A 12,687-nucleotide genomic window follows, 5' to 3' on the forward strand; every position below is an offset into this window, starting at 1 on the left:
AGTGCCTCTTTGGAAGCGAGCATGCACGCCTTACCTCGTGCCAGCTAACGTCCGAGAAATTAAAAGCGCTGCGCCGTGTGTGTCACATATGAGGCGAGCGCTGACGAAGAGCTGTGTCCATCTGCTCTGATACGCTGATGATTTGTCCACCAGCCAGTCTCATATTTGAGGACCACGACTCCCGTATTTTCCGCACTATAAAGCGTACCAAACAGCCTTCAAATTTTTTCAAAAGATGACCATGCGCCTTATATTACAATGCGCCATATATATGGAAAAGGTTTTAAAATACAGTAAAGTCTTGTTATATCAATATTCAAGGGAGTCCGAACAAATATCGAAATAACCGGGACTATCGATATATCCGACCCTGTTTGCATGTAATTTTCTCCGTGCGTGCATAGAAATAGTATCGATATAACCGGGACTATCGATATATCCGATATCGATATAACGAGACTTTACTGTATGTCATTCATTAAAAGTGCGCTTTATAATCTGCCGCACTTTATACATGGAAAAGGTTTGAAAATATGTCATCCATTAAAGGAAAATGTGTCATCCATTAACGGAAACGCCGGACGCAAGCAACAACTGAAGATCGACAAAAAAAGGACAGCGGGGTAGAATGGAATTATAAATGATGTACCCACACCCTCCTCCCCCCCAAAAAATGAACAAACAAAAACAAAAAAACACGTTGACTTGAACAAAAATTAGTTTAGGTTGTTAAATGAATGCCCTCACAACATGCGTTCTCTATAATTACTACTGGCAGCAGTTCCCTTGCTGAGATTATATTTGGAGGAGCGACATCTGGCATCTGTCAGTGGCCACATCTGTGCTATTGTGCGTGTGTGTGTGTGTGTGTGTGTATGTGTGCGTGCGTGTGTGTGTGTGTGTGTGTGTGTGTGTGTGTGTGTGTGTGTGTGTGTGTATACTCAGAAGCACAAACCATCTCTCCTCCAAACCCTCATCCTGTCAGCGTCCCATCTTTTCACATGCACAACACACACTTGCACAAAAATGGGTGTGCTTTTAAGGCCAAATCCATTCTCCCACTTTGGTAAAAGAGACCACTCACTCCCCTCCCCGGACGCACTATTCAATTCCCGATGACTGTCAGGGAAATAACACACATTTGTGACAAGGATGCGAGGATAGAAAAGCCGGCTAATAAAGCAAATGGATTTTGAACAATACAAACCTTAGCATTTAGAATGCGTTCGGAGTGGCAATTCCCTGGAGCAATCCCTCTCGGCGATGCGAACGCGCTAAACGAGTGTGGCTTTCGATGGCTATGGTTATCATTATAATCCTGACTTTTGACTCTTGTGGAGTTTTCAGGAGAAAAAAAATATTTCACAGCGATCACAGCATGTTCCGGATGGCGAATTGGTTTCACGCTTTGAACAAAACACAGGATGAACAATAAATATGTTCACACTCACCGTTGCGTCTCGGCGCTGTACTGTCCCCGGCCCACGTGGTTGACAGCGCAAAGCCGGAACTGATAGGTCCTGGCAGGTGTGAGTCCACCCACGGATATATTGGTCACGGTGGGGTCCACCTCAGACAGGTAGACCTTCCATGGGGAGTCTGGACACATGAGGAAAAAAAAGTGAAAACGTGTAAAAGTGAAGGAAGCAGAATCAAATAATTGTTTACTGCGTCCTAATAAATGTGACATTTTGAAAAGGTTAACTCTGGATCAATGAAAAGGTTTCTTCAGCCGTCATCTGTACTTCTTTGAAGGTGTCGGACGTTTCGCCTCTTATCCAAGTTGCTTCTTCAGCAAACTAAAGTCTTACTGGTAGTTTCGGCCTATATATATATCCCTACTGTCCAGACGTGGCGGTGCCAGACTCTGCTATGATAGGTCCCTGCTCTCAGGTTGGGGGGAGCAGAGGACTACTCCCTGCGGCTCCACTGATTGCTTCCATTGTCCTGACTGACGACTGGCCTGATTGCCCTATTTGCTCTGGTATCACCTCATCAGCATAACTAATGCTATATTGCCTAAGCAGTCTGTTGTACGAACGATCCAAATTGAACCTCACACCACCATATCGGTTTAGTGAAGGATTTTGCTGTTTTATGAAAATCGCTTCTTTTACTCCCTTTTCAAACCATCTATGTTCTTTCGCTAAGATTTTAACCTCATGGTCGTTAAATGAGTGATTGCTAGCTTTTAGGTGCATATGTACTGCCGATTGAGGCCCACTAGTATTATCACTGCGATGTTGATTTTTTGAGAATGTGTTTAGTCTCCCCAATGTATTGCTCTTTACAATTTGCATTCTTACAATGTATTGAATAAACTACATTAACTTGTTTTTCATTTGGCAACCTATGTTTTGGATGCAGTAATTTTTGCCTTAAGGTGTTTATCGGTTTGAAATAAGTCAGAATTTTGTGTTGCCAAAGGACTCTTTGTAGTTTTTCAGAAACTCCTGCAATGTAAGGTACTGCTACTCTCTCCTTTTTGTATCTACATAATTTTTTGTTTCATTCCCTATTCTTTCCTGTTGACATTTGTTAAAATACCACAGAGGGTACCCACAGTTTGTGAATGCTCTCCTGATACGTTCTGACTCCTTTTCTCTACCTTCGACGCTTGTTGGTATTAGTTTAGCCCTATGCTGGAGGGTTCTGATAACTCCTAGTTTGTCTTATAGAGGGTCGTTAGAATCGAAAAGTAAGTATTGGTCAGTGTGCGTAGCCTTCCTAAAGACTTCTGTTTTTAGCACCGAAACTACCAGTAAGACTTTAGTTCGCTGAAGAAGCATCTTGGATAAGAAGCGAAACGTCCGACACCTTCAAAGAAGTACAGATAGCGGCTGAAGAAACCTTTTCATTGATGGACCACTACTGTACGACTGAGAGCTTACACAGACGTTAACTCTGGATGTTTGTACAGAAGTCTCACATCACCCCAGATCTTCGCAGATGATCAAGAATAGACGACTTGTAAGTGCTCCCCCCCACCTATTGTCTAAATGTGTTCCGGCACTATTTATTTTTAAATATTTTTAAGCGTTCTTAAAGGTTTATATGTATTCCCCATTATGTGTTAGCATTAGCATAAAGAGATTTATGACGCCGGCGAGCAGCTCCGGATTTATCCTGAAAGGACAACCGACCGATAGCATCTAAAATACCCAAAACACACAGTATGATATTTTTAGTCAAATGCAAAACACTAATAAAAATGGCTTAAAGTGTCCAAAATCTGCAAAAAAATTGAGCTGCGAATTGGCCATTTTCAGAAAGTCCCGCCCCCAGTTCGTGACGTCACGCCAAGACGTCGAGCATTGCTAGTGAATCAAAACAATTGCTTCAGATTCGGAGAATATGGTTTCTTGTTACAGGGAGTAGTCCTCTGCCCCCCCCCCCCCCCCCCCCCCCAACCTGAGCGCGGGGACCTATCATAGCAGAGTCCGGCACCGCCAATCCTGGACAGTAGGGATATTTATATCGGGCCTAAACTACCAGTAAGACTTTAGTTTGCTGAGAAACTTTCTTGGATAAGAAGCGAAACGTCCGACACCTTCAAAGAAGTACAGATGACGGCTGAAGAAACCATTAAGCGCTACGTTTGTGAATTCAATTTTTATAAAAGTTGGGGGCAAAGAGGCTCTCGGTGTAGTGTGCACATAACAGAAGGAGAGAGAAAGTAGTCAGTCATCTTGTCGTTCTATTCCTCAATCCTTGTTCCCCCTCTGTATGCCATCTGAAAAAGGACGTGGCCTGCTGTTGCAAACAGCTGCGTCAACAGAGGGATGAGAGACAGCGAGAGTGAGAGAGTGAGAAAGAGAGGATGAGGCCGGCGAGGGGTGTTGGGGGTTTACAATTTATATCTCGGAAACCTGGACGTATTTTTATGAAGCAACATGATTCCCCATATGTCTGCCTTATAGATGAGCGTATATGGGTGCTTGCTAGATGGCAAACTAACAGCTGTTTGCCGCTATCGGGCTATAAATTACTGCGACCACCCCCACCCAACCACAGACACACACGCATGCGTATACATACTGTTCTCAGAGAGCTCCAACAGATAGTAGAGAAGCGGAGAGTTGCCATCAAACGGACGCAGCCAAGAGAGCAAGACCGAACGTGAGTCGGAGTCGTTGAGACGCGCCGCCAGGGAGCGAGGAGAATGTGGCAACTCTCTGCGAACCACAAAAAGAAAACAAACCTTCACACTAAGAAAAGTTTGACAGTGAGGTTACAGTACAGGACAAAAGCGATTAAAACCTTCATATTTTTTTCTTGTGCATTTTTCATGGCACACCATTGACAATGAAAACGGTAAAGGTGAATTCAGAGCTTCTTGGAATAACAAAACACAGAGCAGTGAATGTCAAAACCAATAGCAAGGGGGAAAAAAAGGACATAACTTCGTAAAATATGTCAAATTACAGCGGTGTTGCTGATTAAATCTTAAATTTGAACGCTGATTCCAAAATTGTTGTTATAAAAAAATAAACTTCATCAGATTAGCAACATTCCCCTGATTAGCTCCCGCAAGACGCTCTACATTACAACAAATGGACTCATTTAGAGCGACATAGCAACGTCTTTCTGCATTCGCAATCGACACAGTATCAATATCAGAAAACAAAAAGCTAGCCGAGTCGGAACTAAGGAAATTTCTGCTGACTATTCTCTTAACCTTGTAACCACAAGCTAATTCTATTACAGACATGTACAAAGTCCGGCCAAGAAGGGGCCAAATGCAGCCCGTGGTCAATTTTCATCCAGTTTCACATATTAATTTACAATTTTTTTCTGAATTATATACTCAAAATATATTAAAACATCACTTCGTGAAAATTGTGTTCCCGATGTTTCCATCCGGCCATCCCCATATTGTCATGTGACCCGTCGGATTACACCCAAATGGCACCGGGGAGGGACAAAGACACATTTGAGATAATTTCTCCCTCTGTGGTGTCCTCACTTTTGTTGCCAGTAGACAATATTGGCTGCAAGTCATTTTGACAGGACAATCCATTGACATACCTGCCAACTTCTGAAACCAGAAAAGCCTAGTAATATGGCTAAAGGCGAAAAACACCATACAAATCAATGTCATGGATATGCTTGTGAAAAATGAAAATACAGTGATACCTCATCTTACGCACGCTTTAGCTCACAAAATTTGGCCTCACGAACATTAAATTCGCCAGCATGCACTCTTGGCTGACAAACTAGTTTTCGGCGGACAAACCAAACCACACAGAGCGCCACGGTGGCTGGTGTACTAGTTTTCGGCGAAAGAACACAAAACCACACGGTCGAACACCACCATGGTGGCTGGTAGACTAGTTTTCGTCACCTCCTTTCTTTGAGTGTGGACCTAGTTTGTTATCGAGGATACTTTTGCTATTATGGACCGAAAAAGACCCCACAACAGGCTAGTGTTAAGCCAAAGATGACAAAAGAAAAACTTCTGTTGATTTGGATTAATGAAAAGCACCTAGCAGGGGACAGTGTAAGCGAGGGTATTATCGCCAAGAAAGCACGGCAACTTCACTCAGATATTATCAAGAGATAAACTGGAAGTTCGTCATTCATTGACAACTACCCACACAAAGGTAAATAAAACGACTTTATTTTACAGTCCAGTTTATTTCTTTAATTACAATACAACATCACATTTATTCTACATAAAATATGGTATATTTTGTGTAGTTTTAAGGCTTATTTAGTAGAAAATTATGTTTTATTGGGACCTGGGAACGGATTATTCTCATTTTAATGGTTTCTTATAGGAAATAAATGTTTGGAAGACAAACTTTTTGTCCTCCACACACTTTCTGGGAACCAATTAAGTTCGCAAGCTGAGGTATCACTGTATCAGGTTTGCTACTATTTTAAGAAAGGAAAACAGAAATATTTTACAATTAACCAAACATTTAATAACCAATCTTGTTTGAAAAGAAAAGTACAATGAATTGGAAGACATTGTTCGTCACTTCAAATATGCATATCTACTCTACACTACACTACTATGGGTTGACAAAAATAGCGATGAACAAACTCAAATTTGAAAGACATCCACATTAACATTATCCACATTCACCTTTCTTGACCGAAGTATAAACCCAGGAAATGCTTGGGAGTATTCCTCCCGAAACTACTGTAGTTATCTTTTGATTTTACACTTTTTGTTGCAGATGCCACTGCATGACAATGATAATAACGATGCTAACTCTTGACTCGATTCCAGGAATGATCCATAGCACACGTATGCGCAATTCATCTAAAGCAGGGGTGTCAAAGTCATTTTTTGCCGCGGTCCACATTGGAGGTATGGTTTCCTCTCGAGGGCCGTTATGAATTTGGGGAAGCCATGAGAATGTTTAATTCGATCCACATATTACATATAGAGCACACAACAAATGAATGAAAAACTAGTTATCAAATCTGAAGTCAAGAATAATGACTGTTATTGTGGTTTATATCCAAAAATATGACATTTTGGTTAAGAATTTAGCAAGCATCATGGAATTTCATACGTTTGATTTGCTTTCGCAGGCCGAAAAAAATTGATGTGGCGGGCCGGATTTGGCCCGCGGGCCTTGACTTTGACACCTGTGATCTAAAGGAAGCTAACAGCACTGTACCGATCGCTTATTCTAAATTTTAGATATGATCCTAAGCGATCTCGTGTTTGGAATGAACATTGGGTATTTACTATTTTGACACTTTTTCACTTATTGTTTTTATTGGAAACCATAATTTTCATGAATAAACCGGGATCATGAATACCGTACTCATTACAGCAAAACCAGAGTCGTTCGTAGGTATGCATTTATGTTACAATGCAAGCTGTACACTGACACCATTGTGGCTAATTGTTGCTTCTTTCGTGTGGCATCATAAAAAGATTTATTTGAACCAACGCGAGTGGTCGGCTCCCTTTTGTGAGATGCCACGTTGAATGAAGGTCGGCGCACAACGCATCGTGAACTCCGACTGGATGCAAAGAATAACTAACAATCTTGCGTTTGGCTAATAATGAATTCATTCATCACTGTGGACTATTTGACTCTCGGCGAACACGTCAGGCACCTGCCTTTGGCCTAAAATAATCTTGGTGATGCTCCAGCACATGACAAGCCTTTGAGGAAGCGCATTCGAGAAAAAAAAGGATCGATGGTTTGTCACAACACCACATAATCACCCGTTTCTTTTTTTGTCGTCGCTGATGAGGCGCTTCATATTTCAAACACTTGCGAGGAGGATGGCAGACAGATGAAGGTGATGTTAAAGGTGGCGTCGCTCCAAGTTAAAGGTGGCGTCGCTCCAACGGGATGCGAGGAAGTGAAAGGAGGACTGTTGGGGGCAATGAGATTGATGTTTTCTTCTCAGAGCTGACATGACTGCATTAATTAATGGATGAGCACAGAAAAATGTTGGACCGCTTCCCTCTCGGGCTGAGGCTACGCGCACACACACGTGCACCGGCGCACACCGCCAAGAGTGACAAACACATGGATTGGCCTTGTGAGAGTCGAACCAATAACCTGCTGATAATTAGTCTGTCTCCTCAGCCGCTAGCGTCTGTTAGCCCCCGTGACCCGATGATAGCGAGCTAACGAGAATGTCACTTTCGCACACGCGCAGACGAGCACGCGGACCAAATTCGTAATTTACCATCTGGCTTGCCCCACTTCATAGACGTAAACACAGAGACACTTCAGCTGACGCGCGACCTCTTCACTCACAATGGCTCCGAACAAAGCGGACCAGGTTCGCGCCCTCTCGCCCTGCGAGTTTTATAAATATAGCATAGGTATCGTTTATAAATACATCACACGAGTAGCATATTAATATATAATGACCCCTACCTGCGAGCATTCTCTCACAGCGGCTGTAATGAGGGTGGCTGGGTGAAATATACATTGGAGGTAATTTAATATGAACGCCTCATTTGGAACCTACTTTGCCCCGCTTTTGCACAAGAAGCAGTTATTAAAAAGCGATGACAAATTAAACCAAGGGAAACACTTGTAATGTATATTTGAACCAGCGCTGACTATTTGCCGAATGATGGCGCTCACCACAAGTAAGGATGTGGGTGTGCTGGAGCTGGTCTTTGGTGACAGCGGGTGACTTGTTCCAACAATTGAACAAATTGAATCGTTAGTTTTAATCTAACAGCAGGAAGCCCGAAGCAGATTATTTTTGATAATCGATGGATTGTTGAGAGGCTATATGTATATAGGCGTTAAAATTCTCAGAATTTCAGCTTCTTATCAGTAAATGCAGTATTATAACATTTTTGTCATCCTGTACATCCTTGACATTTGTAAGATACCAGTTTCATTTTGGAAAAAAAAACTATAATTTATATTTTTTGATGATTGTTTTTTGATTGACAGACATCACTGATTCATAATTAACTCATTCGCTGACAGACGATGTGAAAAAATATGTCCAATCCAGTGCCAGGGTTTTTGTCATTTTCACTCAAATTCCAGGACCCACAGAATATTGAGTTTTAGGACGGCATAAACATTCCATGTAGCATAAGAAACCTCAGCCCAGGGGTGTCAAACTCCGGTCCTCAAGGGCAATAGTCCTGCATGTTTTCCAAGTCTCCCTGTTGCAACACACCTGGGAGACTTGGAAAATATGTATGACTAGAGCCCTGATGGACCAGAATTTGACACCCCTGCCTTAGACTCTCTTTTTTTATCAGAAAAAAAGAGTTAATTCCTAAATTATATAGGTCTGGAATTATCTGAGCTTGAAATGGGGGCGGCTGTACGTACACGAAAGAGAACGAGGCCAGAAGATTAAACAGGCTGTTCGCAACACAACCTGCGAAAGTGTACGCTCTGTGGCAGGGTTCTAACAGCAGAGCAGACCCTCCAAGGCTGGAAACTGAAGGATACTGGAAAGGATACTGGGAGAAGGAGGTCTCACATAACAGCAGTGCACAATGGCTGGTGACTCTGAAAGAGGAGCACAGCAACCTCCCTGAACAGAACCCAGTTACCATCACAGCGGCAGATATACAAGGAAGAGTCTCAGGTATGAAAAACTGGACGGCACCTACTGGCTAAAGAAACTCACAGCTCTCCACGAGCGCCTAGCAGCACAAATGAACCAGTTGCTGATGGATGGGACTCACCGATGGATGGCTAACCGAAGGGCGAACAATCCTGATCATAAAGGATTCCTCAAAGGGTGCAGTTCCTTCCAACTATCGGCCAAAATACAATGGAAGCTCATGTCAGGCATCATTGCGGCTAAGATAAGTGGACACATGGATCAATACATGAGCAAAGCACAGAAAGGCATTAGTAGAGATACTAGAGGTGCCAAACATCAGCTGCTGGTTGACAGAACAGTCGCTCAAGACTGCAGGTCCCGACATACCAACCTGTGCACAGCCTGGATTGATTACAAGAAAGCATATGACTCGATGCCACACACATGGATCACTGAATGCTTGGAGTTGTATAAGGTCAACAGGACCCTGAGAGCCTTCGTTGCAAACTCGATGAGGATGTGGAAAACCACACTTGAAGCAAATGGAAAGCCACTAACGCAAGTGTCCATCAAACGTGGCATATACCAACGGAGGGTTCCATCCCAAGTCCAGCACCCTGAGACTGTACACAAGCCGTAAGGAAGGAGGCCGGGGATATATATATCCAAGCTCCATATATATATATATATATGGGGAACAGAGGATGATATATATATATATATCAGTGGCTAGAGATATATATATATATACCACACCAGACAAGACCCAAATTGATTTAATTTATATAGCGCTTTCACAACATGCTGAAGCTGTAACAAAGCGCAAACATAGACAAAAGGCAAATGCTGCCCCCTCGTAGGAGGGGAAACATTTCCAGAGGTTTGATCAGCACTTCATCAGCACCCCGCACAGGAAAAAAAAAAAAACAAATCCGGGAATGGCGTCACACTTTTCAATTTGGGAATGGCAGTGAATGAGTTAATGCACGTTTGAGCATTTTGCATAGCGCCAATTTGAAAAAAAATATCCTGTTGTCGAATGACAGAATGTAAATGAAAGAATTTGAAAGGATACGGGTCATTGATTAATCGAGAAAATAATTGAGTGACTAATCAATTAGTGATTAATCGCCCTTATGGACACTACAGACATAATTTCAATTTGTTATTTTCGTATTAGTCAGTGCGCCTAAATTAGTCACTGTTTGGGGCCTTATATTATTTTATACAGTAAAGTCTCGTTATATCGATATTCAAGGGAGTCCGAAAAAATATCGATATAACCGGGACTATCGATATATCCGACCCTGTTTGCATGTAATTTTCTCCGTGCGTGCATAGAAATAGTATCGATATAACCGGGACTATCGATATATCCGATATCGATATAACGAGACTTTACTGTATTTAAATTTTTAGGAGGGGTAGGCAGGGACAGGGGGGTCATGAGGAGTCATGTCAAAATACTGTTTTTTCCCCATTAAAAAAACAAACAAACAAAAAAACCTACATGACTTCCAGGCGTGCAGAGTGGGAATCGTTGCCGGCCTGTGAGATCACAGTGCAAGTGTAATCGCCGATGTCACCTGACCAAGTCTGGCCAATGGTGAGGGAGCCTTGCCGCACAGAGACACGTCCCCCGCTGCTGGTCAGGATGGGTGAATTGCCTCGCTCCCACTTGAAGCTGTAACAGAGATGAGCGGATTGTTGTTGTTGTTGTTTTTTTTTTTTTTATCGCGACAGCGAGAACGGACGGCGGACAAAAAGCTTCCATTCTCAAACTAACAAGCTGGTACCTGATGTTGACTCTGGGGTCATGTGTAGCATTGCAGGCCAAAAACGCTGTGGTGCCTTTGATGACACGCAGGTCAGAGGGGGGCACAGAGATGGCCGTACGACCTGGAAGGCAACACAGTGGTTAGTGCTGGGAGTGAAATAACTCTCTTCATTCATCTATCCATAAATTTTACGATCTGCTTATCCCAGTTGTCTTCGGGCAGTAGGCGGGGGACACCCTGAACAGGTTGCCAGCCAATCGCAGGGCACACAGAGGCAAACAACCACCCATGCTCATCCTCACACCTCGGGACAATTTCGAGTGTTCTATTAACGTGCCATGTATGTTTTTAGGAAAGTGAGAGGAAACCACCAGAATACCCGGAGAAAAGCCACACAGACACGGAGAGACAATCCAAACGCGCTAACCAGTCAACCACCAGTCTATACTTGTCTAATACACAGTGATGTGTAATTTACTTTTGCAATCGAAATAAATAAATAAATAAATAAATAAATAAATAAAAACATAATACAATGACTACAATAAATACAATGACAAATAAAAAATAGATCCATAAATAAATACAATCAATAAATACGATAAACAAATATAATAAATACAATAAATATAAAAAATATAAATTATAAGTAAAAAATAGAAAAACATAAATACATAAATAAATACAGAAAAGTCTCGTTATATCGATATTCAAGGGAGTCCGAAAAAATATCGATATAACCGGGACTATCGATATATCCGACACTGTTTACATGTAATTTTCTCCGTGCGTGCATAGAAATAGTATCGATATAACCGGAACTATCGATATATCCAATATCGATATAACGAGACTTTAGAATGTATGTTCAATAATAATAATAATAATAATACATTACATTTTAAGCGCCTTTCAAAGTTCTCAAGGACACTTTACAGTCACAGACAAGCATAGGTACTATAACAAATAAAATACAATCACAAATAGAATGCGATAAATGAAATACAATTATAAATATAAACATGAGAACTACACAGAAAATGCAATTTAAAAAATATAAAATAAAAGTAAAAAAATAAAAAGTAAAAAAAAAAATATATATATATATATATATATATATATATAAAATATATAAAAATATATAAATTAATAATAATTAAAAAGAATAGAAATACATACTATTACAAAAAATGGTTTTGCTTGAATGGATTTCACTCATAGTACCTGTAAAGAATCGCTGCCTAATCCATTTCGGTCATAACTAATATTTAAGTTGATTTTTTTCAAAAACTAAATAATAATGCTTGCTCTTGCGGTGCATTCTTATTCTTCTCACTAAGCATTTGACGATAAATATACCGTTAAGAAATAAAAAGTCCAGCAAAAGTAGATTTGTCTAACATGATGCTGTGCTTATTTGAAACATGGACGCAAGATGACGCCTGACTGGTGAAAAATCAATTAGTCACCGTTTCAGCTGAAAATTAGTGAAGCACAATGGAACAAGGACGTGCTTTATCTGCTCTAAACGCACACCTCCGTCGTGCTTTGTCGTCGTCTCAAAAGTGCTGAACGCGTCATATTCAATTCCAACGATGAAAAGGGAATAAAAACATGCACATCGGATCGTCACCGGCTCATTCACTGCGGACGCCGGCGATTGAGATGAATCACCCGGCAAAGAAGCATTGACGGCGAGCATCCCCACAGTCCGCGGGCATAATCGAATCCTGCAGTATTTAATGTGAAGCTGGCAGAATAAATGTAAAAATGAGCCAATCGATACGTTTAGCGCCCACTCAGTTGTCCTCCTGCCCGGGCAATCACATGATTTATTGGTCATCTCATCTGCCGGCGACATCGATCGGCAATCGCGAGCGGCTGTTTGCGATGCTGA

General features: G+C 41.6%; 1 protein-coding gene across 1 annotated transcript in view; it reads right to left on the reverse strand.

Moving 5' to 3' along the window:
* sdk1b (sidekick cell adhesion molecule 1b) overlaps positions 1-12,687 on the reverse strand; it is a 326,663-nt gene that overhangs the window by 103,508 nt on the left and 210,468 nt on the right. The window contains exons 13-16 of the mRNA XM_089005907.1: positions 10,809-10,911; positions 10,523-10,696; positions 4,039-4,175; positions 1,452-1,599 (exon numbers count right to left, since the gene is read on the reverse strand). Of these exons, the coding sequence (XP_088862033.1) occupies positions 1,452-1,599; positions 4,039-4,175; positions 10,523-10,696; positions 10,809-10,911 (562 nt within the window). The remainder of the gene's footprint in view (positions 1-1,451; positions 1,600-4,038; positions 4,176-10,522; positions 10,697-10,808; positions 10,912-12,687) is intronic.

The sequence above is a fragment of the Hippocampus bargibanti genome, linkage group LG10, assembly GCF_051943395.1.
Source record: "Hippocampus bargibanti isolate YZ-2025 linkage group LG10, ASM5194339v1, whole genome shotgun sequence".
In the NCBI taxonomy this organism is placed as follows: domain Eukaryota; kingdom Metazoa; phylum Chordata; class Actinopteri; order Syngnathiformes; family Syngnathidae; genus Hippocampus; species Hippocampus bargibanti.